The sequence below is a fragment of the Verticillium nonalfalfae genome, assembly GCF_003724135.2.
Source record: "Verticillium nonalfalfae strain VnAa140/NRRL 66861 chromosome Unknown scaffold_119, whole genome shotgun sequence".
NCBI classification, from domain to species: Eukaryota; Fungi; Ascomycota; class Sordariomycetes; order Glomerellales; family Plectosphaerellaceae; genus Verticillium; species Verticillium nonalfalfae.
The window spans coordinates 26,680-43,705 of record NW_021167344.1 but is presented as its reverse complement, the minus strand read 5'-3'; the positions used below and the strand labels follow the sequence as shown (position 1 = coordinate 43,705).

Here is a 17,026-nt window from a genome sequence, read left to right as displayed (position 1 = left end):
GTGTAGGAGAACCAGAAAGCATAGACGGCCACCGATCCAGACTGGCAACTGTGCCACGAATTTACAGGTTCCTTTTCTTTCACATGGCACATGTGCATTTTGGGGAATTTTGTAACTTTGATCGTGCTTCTAAATTCGTGCTTCGTGCTTCGTGCATCATTACATGAGCTGACATTCCATCCCGTACATGGCCCGCTCGACCTTGGTCTTGACCTGGTACCAGTCGGCGCGGCGCTGGGCGTACTCGTAGACCTCCTCGGCGCGGAAGATGCCGCCAAAGCGGTCACCGTCGGCGATGATCGTGGCCATCTCCTTGGCGTGCTGCGGCTCAATGAGGTAGATCTGGCTGAGCTCGCGCAGCGCCTTGAAGTAGGCCAGCAGGTCCTGGTTGCGCAGCGTGCGTATGTACTCAAAGTAGAGGTTCATGTCGGCGATGAGCTTGATGGCGCCGGCCGTGCTGACGCGCTGCCGCTTGAGGTGCTTGCAGACGGCCGTGAAGAGGCGAAGCCCGACCTCGCCGTTGAACACGTCGAGCATCGACTTGTCCGTGCTGCCGACGAGCATGCGCGTGTGCGCCGAGACGAGCTCGACGATGCGCTGCGCCGTCGCCGTCGGGCCCGGGTCCGCGAGGATGCCGCTGGCGGCGTCGAGTTGCGGGTTGTAGTCGGTCGGCAGCTGCGTCGAGCCGTGCAGGAATTCAACCTCGTCCATGAGCACGTCGATGCCCTTGTTGAGGCCCGCCGCCACGTTCTCGTCGAGCATCTGCTCCCACTTGCGCTTGGCGAGGCCCGCCGGGTCGAGAAAGTCGTTCTTATCGGCAATCTTGGGGCCCGCGAGCTGCTGCTCGTAGAACACGTCAATCATTTGCGAGATGAGGTCGCCGACGTTGACCAGCTCGATGAACTGCACCAGCGGCGCCACGCCCGACTGGTCGTGGTGGCTGACCTCGCGCGGGTTGTAGTTGGAGAGATGCCCAACGGCCTTCTCGAAGCCGACCTGGACATGCTTTGTCCCGAGAATCCGCAGGAGAACGACAAAGATGGTCTCGCACTGCTCGCGCGCTTCTTCGCCGTACTGGCCCTTGAGTCGGATGAACTGCGCCGCCCGTCCAAGGCTCGTCTGCGCCGCGTGGACGAGGTTGAGAGCGACTTCAATGCTGAACAATGACTTGATGCCTTCGAGACGGGAAGCCATTAGCGCCGCCTTGGCTGCCAGCTCGTCCGTCGGCGCCTTGTCCGGGAGAGGACTCTTGCGCCCATCCACACTCCCCCTGACGCCTGGTGTCTCAGGACGAGACAATTGAGGTGTGTTGAGCCCCGAACCGTTGGCCGGTGTCGCTGTCGAGGGCTTTGCGCCGCCGCCAAAGGGTGCTTGGAAGCTGGGAAGGACGCTGACAGGCATCATGACGACCTTTTTGAACGAACTCAAAAAGTCCGTCTTATCAACTTGACGATTGATGTTTGACATGTAAAAGGACTCGACGGAGGCATCCTGCTCTGATAACCTCTTCTCCCAGGTACCGACCTCTGACTCGGCGTGCTTGGTGAAAAAGTCCAGCTCCTCTTGCAGATAGAGGTCAACGTGCGGCTCAAACACTCTAATGGTCATCTCCCTGGCCTTGGTCTCGATCGTCTCCTTTGAGGTTTTCGGTGGAGTCAAAGACTGGAAGAACAGCATTGTCTGTTCGAAAACACCTGATACCGCCTTTAGATAAGCCCCAAGGCTTCGCTGATGTGCCGCATCAAACAAGGAAGTGGAGTACTCCAGAATGATGTCGTCTCGGATCTTCTCAATGAGCTCCCAGAAGGACGTTTCCGCTTCTGGAAAGATGCGTTCCATAATGGACGTCTGCTCATTGGCCTTCTTGAGCAACAGCTCGAAGAACACCTGTGACGGTTCGAGGTCGGCGTCGTCGGCCCCAGCTCTGTTCAGGCAGTCTACCGAGTTTGCCGATATAATCTCCGTGTCGTTGAAGATGGGGTGCTTCTGAATAAAGAGATCAACGCTCGCGGCGCCGCCGTTGAGCGTGTGAAGGACATGGGCGTAGCGCCGCATTCTGCCATCCACGTCCCAGAACTCGTATCCTTGTTCGAACTCTCGTAGTACGGCCCCCTCGAAAATGCCTGTCATCGTGAGCAGCTTTTGTTCCCGTTCGCTCCACCCTTGCGCCCAGTCACTCTTTGCAAATGTGTGCAGGTTGGACAGCATTTGCGCCTGCTGCTCCGGGTCTCGAAAGACCTGGAAGACGACCGGGTCCGTGTGACTTCTCGCCCTCGCCAGGTCCTGGTAGAACGGCCCCAGAGCGCCGTAGATCTTGCCATACTCTTGCCGCGCATGCCCTCTTATACTCCTCGAGTTCTTGATCACGTCCAACAGCGCCTGTGGGTCCTTGAACGGGTCACTCGCCGGCTGCGTGGGCGCCAGCGACAACTTCTCGAACCCGTCCAGCTCGAACATTCGTTTCTGGCGGTCCTCCTCTACCGATGCGTCGAATATCGTCATGTCCCCCGCAGGTCGCGCGGTCGCGTCGTTTGGTCCCGTTCCAGGTTGTCTCGCCGCGGCCTTGGCCTGTTCTGCGGCTTCGCGCCTCCTCCTCATGGCGTTTTCGAAGTGCTGCCTCGCCTCGGCCTCGTCCCAGCACCCCATGCTTTTCAACCGGGCCACCCATCGTGTGTCGTCGTAGACCATCTCCTGCATGCGCCAGGAGCACCGCGCGACGCGCATGAGGTCGGAGACGGGGAGGTAGTCGAGAATGGCGACAAGAATCTCTGCTGTCGTCAGTGCGAGTCCCTCTTGGATCGGAAGGTCGGGGCTCCTAACCCGCGGGGAGGGTCGGCTTGGAACCCAGCATCTCCGTCGCCTTCAAGGCACTGAGGATGCTGGTCCGCTGAGGGGGACCCCCCCTGCCCTTGGCCTTGTGCATTGCTGTTGGACGGCGGCCAGCCGCAGGTGGTTGTGGAATCAAGGCGCTGCGAATTGTGGGAGGAAATCAGATGGGCCTCGGGCTATGCCATGTCCGGAGCTTGAAACTTGTTTTCAGGGAGGTTGCCTCCTAATTGGCGACACGTTGGGGATGTTGAATACAGGTCAGCACTATAGAGGTGCTTGGACAGGAACGATACGAACTCGAAGCCCAGCCCGGAACGTCACAGCACGAGCTGTCGATTGGCATTGCGGGGAACACCCCACACCGGCTGATGCCGGCTGGCGACGAGCAAGGTCGACATCAGCTACGACCCTGAACCACTCCCCCTGAAAGGATAATCCTTGATTTCCAGAAGCAACGAGCGCTTGAAATGTCACTGCGAGACACTACCGCATAGTTGAGACCTCACAAATCGGAAGACGTCCGCCTTGAACTCGAACTCTCTGTTGCTATAAAGCTGAGGGGTATATGTACTAAGAGCTCATGTTTCGAGCTGGCTGGCGTTCTCCATCATCCGCCGCGACTCGGCTGCCTCGGCCGCCAGGAGATTCATGACTGCCGGGTTCTCTCCCCGCTCTTCTCGCGACTCCGAGTTCGCTGCTCTTGCGACGTGTCCAAATAGACATTCCCAGAGGTCTTCCTTGTCGACTGCCTCCCCGGCACTTCGGTCTTTGCTCATCAGTTTCGAGAGGCTTGCATTTTCCATCTCGAACGTGTTCGCAGCTTCGAGCGTCGGTTCCAACACGTCGGGGGTGGAATCTTTGGATTTTCCCTTGGTGACGGAGCTCAGATGCTGGAGGCGTCTCTTGACCGAAAGATTGTAAATAGACTCTTCCACGGTGCCTTCGATCAGGTACAGCCAGACCGTTGTTTCGTGCTGTTGACCTATCCGATCCACACGAGCAATGGCCTGTAATTCTATCGCTGTGTTCAGTAGCGGCTCGCATAAGAAGACGTGGCTGGCGTTCACGAGATTCAGGCCGCTTGACTGGGCCCGTCCATGGAGCAGGAAGCATTCCAAGCCCGCGTCTTCTTTGAAACGCTGGACCCCATTGGGCTTGTCGATCGACGTGTAGCCGATCCGAGACCGAGAGAGTGCGGACCCTATGACTTGTAGGAAGTCTCGATATCTTCTGCGTGGTCAGTGACTGTGCCAAGAGGGGTAGGCTTCGACTCTTACTGGGAGAAAACAATGGATTTAGCCCCCGGATCAGATTCTCGGAGCCAGAGCAGGTGTCGAACAATGGAATCAACCTTTGTGGTCAAGGGTGGGCCTTCCAAGTCAACGTCTCTAATCTGTGCCAGCTTGTCTGCGCCAAATTCCGAGTAAATGGCTGATTTGTTATGGGCTGCGCTGCGTTTCTTTCCTGGTGTGGACGTTGGAACATCTTCGGTATGGAGAGTCAATTCTCTTGGCTTGAGTGTAATGGTGTGGAGATCGGTGATCTTGAGCTTTCGTTTGCACATGGGGCAGTTGTGGTGCGCTTTGAACCAGAGCATGAGGCAATGCTTGCAGAATTGATGACCACAAACAGTAAGAACCCCGATTGTGAAGTCTGTTTGGCAAATGATGCACATCTTCGGCTCATTGGCTTTTGATGCTCCGCCGTCTCGGAGGCTGACAACTGTATCGACAGTTGTGTCAGTACATGCAAATCCAGAATAAAGGTAGGGATATGAGGGGTGCTAGCGTGAAGACCATCGCTGTGAGCCAACCGTACAAGGAGTTGACTTACGATATCGTTGCTTCGCTTCTGCGGATGAGAGCTTGCGGTGAGCCGTCTCTGCAGCATTGACCCATTTCGCCAAGATATCTTGCGTCTTTGGTCCTTCATAAACATCAACGCTGTCTGATATGGCCTGCAGTTGACGATAGTAGTCCAGCCGAAGGTTCATGGCGTTGGTGAACTCGTCGCATTCCCGCTCCAGACGTTGAGAAGCTTTCGTCTGGGCTTGTATCTGGGCCTGGATATCTTTGATCTGCCTGTTCACCACTGCATGCTCCATATTTGCTCTGCTATCCTTTCCAGGCTCATGCGGCGGGAGTCTAGCGGCGAGCGCACGTAGTTCCCCAATCGCGCCGCGTAGACACCCGTGCTTCTCTAGTGATGGCTTGACTTTATTTCGCACGTCTAGCAGCTCAATCAAGGTCTTTGGTGCAGGACCCTCACCGTCCATGGCCAGTGCCTTTGTTGTCTGAGTCTCGTGCTTGACAAGCATATTCTGAAGGCCAGAGATGGCATCTTGTCGATCCGCTATGGTGGCTCGAAGCACTTGAACATGAACCATTAGTTGCTCTTGTATTGCCGTGGAATTGACAAACTCATCGCCTGTTGTTTCTGTTTCATTTTCTTCGTCCACAAGAGGTTGCAAGAGAAGACCAACGATGACTTCTCTCCATTCGTCAATAAGATTTGCTTGCAAGTTCAAGAAGCCATAAAGCTCCTCGACCTTTTCCACGACTGTGGCGCTTTCCAAACCCTTGACCGGGTTCGGGATCAGCTCTGGTATTGTAACAAAGTTCTGCGACACAGCGTCATTCCCTAGCTTCCGCATTGCTTTCGTGGCCTTCCTGTGGTTCTATTCAAAGGGATCAGTGTGCCTGCCAGAAAGAGATTCCATATTACCTTACCTCTGACAAAATCTCTCGTCGTACCCCTTTTGCCGTTTCATAGCCTTCTTCTTCCAACTTCTGCAGTGCAGAGAACTCGGCAGAGTCAGGCTCAGTAAAGTCCCTGTTGGACTTGATCTGAAACCGCGCATTTGCGCAGAAGAATATGGCTCGGTGCTGGACCTCTAAAGCTGATCGAAGACGCATGAGAGCCTCGCCGACCTCAGGGCTAGCTTGGTACCTAAATTGTCGTCAGCTGTGCACTGCGCTCGGCCAAGTCTGAGACATACTCGTCCAGTCCTTCGACAACATCTTCATCACAAGTGCCATTCGTGTTGGACACGGATCCATTCTCAGAAATGGTCCTTTTAGCAGCGTTCATCGCAGCATCGAGCTCTTGCCGGCATTTCCCAACCACTTCTTCAACTTCACGCCTCGTTTGGTCCCAGATCACCAACGCTTCTTTGACGAGAGGACCGTTTTCGAGCAGTTGGCCATGGTTGAGTCTAGCGGTGAAGTACGCTCGTTGTTCGGTTCGAATCGAAGCATCGCTCTGCTCGATCATGGCAGTCAACACTTCGTCGACGGTGCGGAGGGGACCTGCTCTGTGACCCAAAGCGCGGCGGTTCTGAACGCCGACTTCGGGATGCAGCGCTGCCTGTCTCAAGCGATTCAGATAAGTCCTCATGGCTTCCTCATATCTCTTGGGATCCCAGTCGGCCAACATGGGATTTCCATCCAGATCGACATCGCACACTTCGGCCATCTCGGCAAAGATTGATTGATAGTGCTGTTCTTCAACGGCGGTAAAGGGCAGCGTAATGACGAATCGCTTTTGAGCTGGGAGTTCCAGTTCATCTCTGACGAGTTTCTTCGTGTGCCGTATCGCAATGTCATGGAAGAGGTTATGAAACAACGGCTTGTGATTTTTGGTCAACGCTTTCCAAACTTGGGGAGATGAGCAATAAGGCTCGAATCGTAGGAAGAGTAAAAGACCTAACAGGTCTTGTACATCTTTCTTGACAGGTGTCCCTGTCACTCCCCATGCGTTAACGCGATGCAAGACGCGTGCCACCAGGGCAGCCGCGCTAACGCCGGTCTCGATCATCTGCGCCTCGTCAAGACACACCCTCCACCACGAGATCTGAGTGAGGGGCGATTTGGGGCGCTCGTATTCGCGTTCTCTTCGCCTCGATCTCTCTGGTGGTTTTGTTGCGTAGTGGATTTCGGCGGTAAGCGTCTTGTAGGTGGTAACAATGACGTCGTGTGCCGCCATGTTTCGGAACACCTCCTCTTCGGTTTGGTTACGAAATTGAGCTCGACCAGGATAGTAGCTGACGAGTAGATGGGGGGCATGGCGTTCGAGTTCATCCATCCACTGCTGTCTCAGAGACTCGGGGCAAACAATGAGCGTAGCTCCGCTCTTGACGAGTCTCTCGTTGTTGAAATGAAGGTACGAATCCTCGTTCGCGGGTTGACGCCTGTGGAGCAGAATTAATCCAATAATTTCGAGAGTCTTACCGAGACCCATCTCCTCTGAAAGAATGCCCCCTCTAACCACCTTCTCGGCGCTCAAGAAGGCTGAGGTCTCGGGAGTTATTGCATGGTATAAGTGACTGAGATACCACTGCACGTTGCTGGGGCTTGAAATCTCCCCAAAACTGCGAGCGGGCTGCAAAGTCCCAGTTTCCTCTACGCTTTTCAAGCCCGCTGCTGATCCGTTTGATGGAGGCACCCAGCGCGTACCCTCACGATGCAGCAGCCATTTCAAAGTCCTCTTCTGGTAGGGGTAGAGTGACGCGTTGAGACCTGGTACTTCGATAGCCAATGCGGATCCATCTGTCGCTGGAGGCACGAAGGCAGCTTCATAGAAGTCCAAGGGTGTCCACGTCGCTTCTGCGACCTGGGTTGTCGTTGTTGTTGTTGTTGTCTCGTCATTGTTGAAAAACGTTGATAAAACCATCTGACTGGTTTCCTGCTGACGAGGCGTACGCAGTCGGAAGGGAGAGAAGGTCGCGTTCCAGTATAGCTCGAGATTGAATACGACCAGTACATTTTTACCCTGTCGTTCGATCCGGAGGCCGACAGTTGTCCAGATTGCGCCCTCGTCAACTCTTGATTCCTTGCTGTGGATGTTTATGCACGCCCCCAACGCCTGACTGACAGAATCAGGGCGTAGTGCAAGAGCCGCTCGGCCCGCGATACCAGCGGATGGTACCGACAGCTTCAGTTGCTTCGAAGACCACTGGCTGCTCACGTACGATAGCTGCAGGTGGCTGCCGACATCATTTCGAATTGCTGGCTCCAGTAGGTTCAGGGTCTCCTCAGCCCGCCTACAGATGGAAAGTGTTTGCCGTGTGATGAGATATGCTGGAAATGGGTCGTCACGAGACAGCTTTGCTCGTTTCGAGGGCGGTTCACGTAAGACGTCGTCGCTGTCGGAAGCGCGAAGGGCCACTAAGGCCTCAATTAAAGCAGAAGGGATCTCATCTAAAAATCAGGCATCAACATCAAATCGAACTGAACTGGGAGACTGTCTCAATTTACCATTCAAGTCAACCAAAGGAAACGGCTTGGGAAGTCGGGCTTTTGACTTGGAGGCCGGCATCACAGCGTCGTGGGGGTGCAGGTACGCACAGCCGTGGAGACAGGGGGCGCGTCAACACTAAACATATTACGGCGCCATTTCGTTAACTTTTGTCGGTTGATGGCCTCCTTTCTATATCATTTCACTGGAAGGATGAGGTGAATGGCATGAAACGTCGTCCTTCATTCTTCCTTCACAAGGCAGCTACGAGGCTGTCGGCTGCCTTCTCTTATCGATAACATCTCTTTCCAACGCGCCGAGGGGCAAATGGTTCCCGTAGTGGCGTCGCCAAGTGGGTCACTTCACCGAACTGACCGAGAAGCTGGACGCGAACCAAGCGCGTTCCTAGGCCGTCTGCACACTTGGTTCGGAAAGCGGGTTCTCTCAGTCCCGTGCTGATTACATAATTCAACTTTCCAATCCGATCTGCAAATTCCCAGAGGTTGAAGGTATCCAGCTTGACAGGCGTTACGATCATAATCCACTTCCGCCTTCCTCGACCACCCCTTCGCGGCATTGTATCGCAATTACTTCCGGAGCAAACTCGGCAGTCAAAGCGAGCTGGTGCGCCCTCTGCGGTTCGTCTGCTGACACTCGACCGCCATTCTCCTTAGACGCATATCTGACCTACCCACGCGACATCAGATCCACGATGAAGGCTCCTCAGCTTCGAATCCCGTCCCTGAGCTCAATTGCTCCGCGGGTATCCACAGTCAACACCTGCCAACTACGATGGGCCTCTAAACGAGCAACGCCGGCAATTCCCCAGCCTGTCCCTCTCGTCCCCGATGTCCCGACGCTCCTGAAGGTCCTCGGCCGCGGCCTCAGCCAATACGCCGAGAAGTTTCCCACGTGGAACTCCCTCTTCACCTCCGACTCGATGCAGATGAAGGAATTGGGCATCGAGCCGCCACGCACACGCCGCTACCTTCTCGCCTGGCTCGAGCGCTACAGGCAGGGCGCCCTCGGCCCCGGCGGAGACTTCAAGCACGTTGAGAATGGCGAGGCGTATCTCCAGGTTGCGACCACCGAAGCACAAGACGGCAAGTGGGTCATCAACGTTCCGGCGGGCCAGAAGGCGGACGGCACCGTACAAGGCCCGGGCGAGCGCGTTCGAGGGTACCAGGTGCGCGGCGCCAGTGCGATCACGGGCCCCTATGCGCTACCCCTGAAGGCCGGTGACGGCGCAAAGGTGCAGGTCGTCGAGGGCATGTGGGAGCATAGACAGGGTATCAAGGTGGATGGTGGTGAGAGGAGGAGGACCGAGGTCCGTTACAAGAAGCGCATCGCCCAGCGCAAGGCGGAGATCGAGGCCAGCCGAAGGGGTTGAGCCTTGTGTAGAGATGGATTGTACCATAACCTTGTCACTATGTAAAATACCAGGCCTGGGGTCAACGGCATATCACCTCGAACATCTCTGCTGTCTCGAAACTACCACCGACTTGTTCACTGACTGCGGGGGCCTGGTGTCGAGGAGCTCGTCTAGCTTTCTCCCTGTGACAAGTACCCTATCAAAACCTACACCGTAGGTAGGTCTTGCCGTGCCAGCATTCACCATCCTGGCTCTTAACCCCACAAGAATCATGCTCCGTGTATTCTTACCTTGAGAAAGAGGATTTCGATATTACTGGATTGACAGAAGTGTGTTATGTGGCAGGGGCATGTTGCTCTAGGCCATTCCTTCATCGGGAGCCCCTTTGGTGTCCTCTTGGTCAATCCCGAGCTTAGCTATGGCGAACAAATGTCACGCGGGCTTTCCACAACAGCCCCCAAACCAATAGATTGTGATGGGTATCTCAAGAATCTCCCGACGGGTAACACGGTCAATGTCGAAGAAGTGGTTGTGAATGGGTCCATTCCCTGGTTGCGAGCAGCAGCTTGCGTCTTTCGCCTGCGACTATGATCCAACAGATACGGAAGCCCCGAGGCCACTTCAGTCCTGTACCTTTGTTTGGTCCATCTGCTGGCATGATCTCTACACCTGATGCATGAGATGTCAGAGCTGAACCCTTCAGTCCCATAGACTGCCCTCCAATTTCAACAAGAAGGTAGGGTTGATTGGGGGGCCGGATGTCCAAGCCGCCGGCTGTTGCCACGTTTGCGATCCTCCAACGCGCACCAAATCCAGTACTCGGATTCAAATGCCTCGCCTCTCGCTTAGCGAACAAGGCGTAAGACCTTAGGCTCCGGCATTTCCGGGAGCAGGCTTCCGCGGAGAGTCACACGGACGGTGCCCAGAACTGATAACACCCTCTTTGACCGTCAGGAAGCTTTGAGGCACGTCACAAACGAGGTAGCCAGGGTACGTGAAGGGATTGCTGCGCCCTGTACCCAATCAGGTGCCATAATGACAATACATAGGCCTCGGCAGGCGAGTCGGACAAACTTTGAAGTTGCTTACGGGCTGTGGCCAGGCCGGGCAAGCGAGACCTTGCATTGGCGAACGCAGCAGTACGAAATGAGAGGGTAACGGGGATCCATTCGAGGCGAGCATGTAGGATTGCGTGGTTGCCGTCATTTGGGACCTCGAATTCCAGGACTCGCTGTATAGCGCGATTAGATGTCAGGCGGAGGGCCGAGAACAAACGTCACCTCCGGCCCGGCGCAGTGGTATCGCTGAGTGGGGCCGACGCTACCGGTATCTCACAAGCCTCTCCTGTGCGTACGGGACGTTTGATCCTACCAGAAGACGATCAAAACCTCCATCTTCGGGCCTTTCTTTGGTAACGGGCCGATTGTCTAACACTTTAAAGCTTAAATCAACGACGAAAAGGCACGAAGAAGGGCCCTGCGGCGCCACGAGCGTGTGTGATGTGTGTATCGGTCAGCTTGACTAAGGCCCGTCCATTTGGTAGAGCTCCGGAGGATGAGGGCCAACGCCAGGGGTAAGCAGGGTCGCGTGGTGGCTGACTGCCTCCTGCAGCCTGCTGTGACAGCGGCTGCAGCGGGAGCCATGCTGTTACGAACCACAGCCTATCCCGGTTACACTGGCAGGCGTTGGCTGTCATCCATCCACTGGCGGCACCAGGCTGAGCGTTGGAGTAGCCAGAAGAATGAGCCTGGGGTTCTTAGACATTTGCGCTGGGAGGGTCTAGGCGTCGAGAGCCTTGCCTTGTCTCAGATCAGATACTGAATGGCTCCGATTCGAAAGGACAACCCTCCCTCGCTGTCTGGTGACGTTGCTGCCAGTCCTAATCGAAGGCATATGTCACGCCCTTTCGGCGGTTTCGCTGGAAACAACGAAGTTGATTCGACGGATATTCCTGCTGGCGAACTTGATGACAAGGAGCAGGGGAGACACACCAAGATCTTCTGGAGCACGACTTCGGATGTCAACCACTCAGGACCCAGGGTACACGAAATCAGAGCGGGATCGCCGAGAACCGAAAAGTAGTTGCCTGGCGAGTGTAGCGGATGGTGGGTGTCGCGGCTGTTGGAAAGGGGGTATGACGGGCTGTCTTGCACCGAAGCTGTGGGAAAATGGTGACCCAAGTACCTAGCTTGCCTAGCTTGCCTAGGTAGGTAGGTGCCTAGGCAGCAAGAACACCTTATCCAACCGAAAGGTGAGCGGCCGTTCGTCCGACATCCCCAAGATGGTGCCTATGGAATGGGAACCTGGCACAGGCGTCACCCTCCCCCTCCCCCACCTTTGCTGGCGAACTACAGGCACTTGCACCGGGTTCTCAGGTACTGTGACGTGGGATCCGATGATCAGCCGGCAAAGTCAACTGTCCAATCGCAAGCCAGCTGCAATAAGCTTCAGGTAAGGTACCCCCCGAGGCGAGCAGAGCATCCTGGCAACCCACACTTGCCAAGGCAGACTTTCCAGGTTTCGCATACCTTAAGGCAACTTCATCAGATCACTTCACACAACCATCTGAGATCGGTCGGTAGGCAACAGTGACACTCAACCGAACATCAAGGTCAACGACATAGCCCGGCTTTCCGATGCTTGTGCAGCCGATGGTGGACAACATCGAGGAACAAGGCTGCCTGCCACCCGCCAGTGTCCCATGAGGCCGACTCACAGAGATCGACCGCAGCCAGGGCTGGAGCGCGCGCTGATCCCGGCACTGCCGCATGCTTCCATTACCTGTCATTAAGTCAGCCTGGGCTAACCTTGAGACGAGCTAGTCTCAAGGTATGTTACCGATCATGCTTCAAAACATCTCCGTTGTTCAACACACCGCTTCGTCGTCTTGCTGCAAGGCAGTAGCTCGTCCACGATGGATGGACAAGTGGGACCAAACCCATGCATACCCTGCTCCTGCCTTCCAGGGAGTGTCGTGCCGGAACTCTGCCAACCATGGCGCCCCGGACCACGAACCCCTCCTCGCCAGATCCATGAGCGCGTGTCATTAGTCGATCAAGTCAAGGTGGTGTCGAGGTGAGGTGCCTCGCTTACGGCGCGTTCATAGCAGCGAACTCGGCCGAGTGATGGCGCAGTGTGTCTGCAGGTGCAAGCAAAGCAGCTTGATGGGCATGGCAGCCCTCCATGGCAGCCTTCGAACCATCCGACCCACACAGAAATGGCCCCCAACACCAGCGCGCGCCTTTGCCCCGTTTGGCTCTAAGCAGCGTTTATTATTGATGGTCAAATTACCTGGCATTGCTCGCTCTGCATATCGGCAAGGCTCTCCTACCCCCCGGGAATTGGCAGACTGGCCTCTGAATGACTGAAAAATCACACTGTCCAAACGTCACGGGCAGTCGTCTACACACCATGCAATACCATCCTCGACAAGCCATATTGGTTGCGTCGATACTTGGCAGTTCCTCGAACACTGATATTCCGGAAATGTTTGACATGATGATGGAGCCTGAAGTTAGCCGCAGCACTTAACATGGCTGCAGAGCCTGGTCCGAGTGTAAGCCCATGACTTCGGGAGAGGCTGAAAGGCACATGTACTGTGTCACCCACGTTACTCCACGAACTGACTGCTCATTGCTTCGTCCTAACATTACCAGAAGGGAGCTTGGGCAATGCCACTGCAAGTGCCCCGAATGAGGATCGGCAGTCTCGATATTCGCGCTTAGGGCTGATGAGTCCTGCAGGTCGAAGCTCTAATTCACTGCACAACGGGCCCTGATTGCGCAGTTGCCTGATTGGATTTGCAGTAACGGATCCACGCCTACTCGGTTCAAGGGTACACAACCAGAAGTCACGGCGGTGAAAAGAGTCGAGCGAGCGTAAGCCAACGACTAATCAGCTCCGTGACACGCTCGAGTAAACGCAGAACTCTGACGTACTGCTCTGCCTCCTCCAGCCGGAATCTTAGCGACGGCCGTCAAGCTCCTGGTACGTCAAAGCTTGGACGTGTCGCTCTTCAGCTACTGCTCGCTTGCATTGGTAATCTGGGCAGTGTCTGGTGGTTTTCGGTGTCCCTAATGATGCAATCACGACTGATTACAGTGGACACATCTGCACCATACCCACCCCCAGTTCTCTGGGTCAAGGCTGAACAACCCCCCTGCTGTCTTCTATACATACTGCTTTGGTGTGATGTAGTGCGAAAAGCTCATGGGTCGTCCCAAGACACCATCACGGCCACATGGGCTGAAATATGATTCGTCACGAAGAGCAGCAGCGCAGTCTGACACCTGTAAACAGCCTTGTTCGTTTGCCTCAAATGGACAGTCGTATTTCGTATACTCGAGCGGATTCCCCTTGACAGCAGACCTTGGTGAGCAGCGTATTTCACTCTGCCCAAGAAAGCCACCATGACCTCGCCGACTTGAGTATCAGGGGTCAACCCCAGGGGGTCCTGGACTATCACCCTTGTGGCGCGCGAGAGCAACACCCCGCTTCCCACAACCCGGATTCAACACAGACATGCTGGTTTAGCAGACTCTTGCCAAGCCTCGAAAAATCGGCAGACTCAACTAGCTCGCTAGCAAAGAGAGTTCTCCTGTCTTCTGGTCCGGCCTTCTGCCCGCCGCCGTTGTACCCTAGGAACCTCGCGGGAGCAGCCCGTCTATTCCACCTGCCGAGGCGCCTTCTTGGCCCACCCCCCTCCCCTTCAGCCTTGAATATCTGGATTGGGCTCGCCGGCGTTCCTTCATCCACGTTTTCTTACCGTTCACTAATGGCCTTGAGCCATGTCCTCTCCTGGCATTTGACCCACACAGAGATCGCCCGACCAGGCATGGTGTGTATGATATCCCCTGGCCAGAGAGGGATGCCACCATGCATACAGCTGTCACATCTACACCCTCGCGTGTAAAACCTGCGCAATATTGCACGCTTCAATATCTTCCAAAAGTCTGCCCTACGTGTAGTCGAGGCATTCTAGAACCACTTGCCGACAGGACCAGTCTCTGCAGCATATGTTTCCGCCCCCAGTCGCGATCTATCAACCTTTGCTCATAACATCTAGAGTGTGCTTTATAAAAGCCAGATGTCAGGTCTGAAAGCACGATCTTGTTGGACTCTCAAGCAAGCACTTCGGACGAACACTCTCCAACTCCTTTATATCATCAACCACACTGCTCCCGGGCGCCATTCTTGACAGAGTGCCAGCAACTGATCGACTGACCTATATCTACGATAACTGTACAAACCCCTGAGGAGGTTGCGGCCATGTCTTCTAGAGCCCACAGACACTCGGAGTCGAGTTCCAGCTCAAAGAAGCATACACAAACAAAATCCAGGACCAAGTCCAAGTCTCTCAAGACGGACGACTGGACAGACGTCACCGACCCAGAAGAGCGAAGACGAATTCAGAACCGCATCGCCCAGCGGAAATTTCGTGAGGAGCCCCGCCAGCCCCCTTTCCAACGTCCTCGCAGTACATGTGGACTAACACGATGGGGAAAACAGGAGAGAACGCTAGAGAAAAGAAGGAGATTGCGGAGCGCGAGTACGAGAACGAGATCAACTCCCACCTCACATACGACATTGCCGATCCTGACCAAGTCAATGACGATGAAGGCCCGGTATGGGGCGGTCCCAGCTTTCGCCACATCTTTTCCAGAGGTCGCGAACACGAGAGCCGTCGCGGCAGCCATCGAGGACAGTCGTTTGCAGCAGATGACCCTCGAACGGCAAACTCCTACAGCAATGCAACGGGCTACTCGTCAGGGGGAGGCTATCAGCACCACCGTCACCAGGCGGCGAGCCACGCCGGTGGCAGCAGCGCCGGCGAGGAGATGATCTACACCGAGGAGTCACCGTACTACTACGACTACGAGTACGAGCATCAGGCGGGGGGGGAGGGCCAGTCGCAGAGGCGGCAGAACAGTTAGTACGCCCATCGTAACGTTACTCTCCCCTCCCCTCCACCATTTCCAGACGCCTAGCGGGAGGTTGGCGGCCACTTGGAAGCAAACCAGTATCTAACAATAGCTTCTTCAACGACAGGTGGACTGAACCCCTCGTATTATGGCGGTCAGGGCTATCAGGACAACAGTGTCTCGGTGCAGCCCTACGCCTATGGTTCGTCTTCTCCCGGCAGCAGCAGTATATCCTCTCGCGGGTATGGAGCGTACGGGCAGAGCCTATTTTAGGACATATCTAACGGGCGGGGCAGCTGGGCTAGTCTGGGGGGCCAGGCGGGAGCTGACACAGGACGGCCTATATTCTTTTCTCTTCTCGTTCCTTTTCTTCCCAAATATTGCGGATGTCATTTTTGGCGATCATGTGTGGATGTGTGGATGGACTACTGTACAATCTCCTCTTTCTGGTCTCAAACTTTCTTTCAAAATTAGAACGCCCATAAGCGGGATTACATGACGAAGTTCTGGTTGGTGGTCAAGGGCAGAAGCTGAAGCGGCAGTGGCACCAGGGTCGTGGGGACGTGGCACATGCCTCTCCCCTCTCTGGAGGGTCGGGACGGGTCACTCGACGCCCTGTCTGGTCCTGTCTGGTGTACGATTCGAAGCATCTGATTAGCGTAAGAGCGAGCGCAACTCATTCGACGATGTCTCTTTTTGGGGTCCTCGTGCAACAGACGTCCTCATTGGCAGGCGCGTTCCATGACTGTTCCTAATAGGCTGCTTTACTTGGCCTTACTACAAGAGGTATTCTTTCATCCTCTCGCCGTTGAGACTATGTGAACCCCCCCCCCCCCCCCCCTGGTCGGGATGTGCCGCCGACGTCAAGTATCAGCAGCCACAGAAAAGTTGGCTCGGTCTGGAATCTGTCAGGCAGACACCACAGATTCCCCGATAATTTTCCCATCCTGCCAAAACGTCAATCGTCTCCATGACAAGAAGGACTTCTGCGAACAGCAACAGCAGAGGCGCCAGGCTCACCAGCCAATGGAAGGCGTGGGTAGTCTCAGCTGGCTTTCGGGACGACTCCCATGTGGTCGTGGCCACAGTTACTGAGTAAGTGGGGGTAGTATCGCCTGCTTCCAACCTTCCGGACAGCAACGAGCTGGTTGTGTGTCTGCCTGGGCTGGCGCACGCAGAGGTTCCTACATACCCAGGTAAGTACTGTGAGGCAGGTAGGTACCGTGAGAAGGATCGGTATTGGAATCCCCCATGGTGCCCAGGGCGCAGCCAGCCAGCTAGCCGGACAAACCCACCCACCTGTTCAGCCCAGCAGCCAGGGTTTTGAACCCGACGGATGCGAATTTGGGGGCGGTGGTGGTAGTGGTGGTGGTGCTGGGAGAAGATGGAGGGTTGGAAAATGGGCCCGCGCTACTGCACCGTTCTACCAAGGGCAAGGCGATTTCGAGGGTTCACTGGCTGGGTCCTGGGTCGACAGGCAGACGTCGGGGTGGCATGGGCGCCATGCAAGAACCGTGGCGGGCGATCGTGATGCCTGTCCTGGTGTCGGAGGACGCCCTCGATAGAGTAGGCCTTGACGAGGCGCCGGGGGGACGTGAGTCCCCGTGATGCAAGGGCACACCGAAGCTGCTGAGCTGGAAAGGTGACAGACAGCCTTGGGAGCCTGGGA

The 17,026-nt window shown here is 55.6% G+C and overlaps 4 protein-coding genes across 4 annotated transcripts; 2 read left to right on the top strand and 2 right to left on the bottom strand.

The window, feature by feature from the left end:
* Positions 1 to 159: 159 nt before the first annotated feature.
* On the bottom strand, positions 160 to 2,923 carry RCY1 (F-box protein: endocytic membrane traffic, recycling ReCYcling 1; the record flags this gene model as incomplete). Its single annotated transcript, XM_028635264.1, has 2 exons — positions 160 to 2,771; positions 2,821 to 2,923. The coding sequence occupies 2 exons, from the start codon at positions 2,921 to 2,923 to the stop codon at positions 160 to 162; spliced, it is 2,715 nt and encodes a 904-aa protein (XP_028492152.1).
* Positions 2,924 to 3,407: 484 nt separating this feature from the next.
* D7B24_001018 (uncharacterized protein) lies at positions 3,408 to 7,500 on the bottom strand (the record flags this gene model as incomplete). The annotated part of the gene is made up of 7 exons (XM_028635263.1): positions 3,408 to 4,056; positions 4,107 to 4,551; positions 4,663 to 5,506; positions 5,559 to 5,778; positions 5,828 to 6,456; positions 6,667 to 7,118; positions 7,284 to 7,500. 7 exons carry the CDS (start codon positions 7,498 to 7,500, stop codon positions 3,408 to 3,410), a joined length of 3,456 nt encoding a protein of 1,151 aa, XP_028492151.1.
* Positions 7,501 to 8,776: 1,276 nt separating this feature from the next.
* Positions 8,777 to 9,454, top strand: D7B24_001017 (uncharacterized protein; the record flags this gene model as incomplete). Its single annotated transcript, XM_028635262.1, has 1 exon — positions 8,777 to 9,454. One exon carries the CDS (start codon positions 8,777 to 8,779, stop codon positions 9,452 to 9,454), a length of 678 nt encoding a protein of 225 aa, XP_028492150.1.
* Positions 9,455 to 14,704: 5,250 nt separating this feature from the next.
* Positions 14,705 to 15,630, top strand: D7B24_001016 (uncharacterized protein; the record flags this gene model as incomplete). Its single annotated transcript, XM_028635261.1, has 3 exons — positions 14,705 to 14,873; positions 14,945 to 15,364; positions 15,485 to 15,630. 3 exons carry the CDS (start codon positions 14,705 to 14,707, stop codon positions 15,628 to 15,630), a joined length of 735 nt encoding a protein of 244 aa, XP_028492149.1.
* Between the last annotated feature and the right edge of the window lie 1,396 nt (positions 15,631 to 17,026).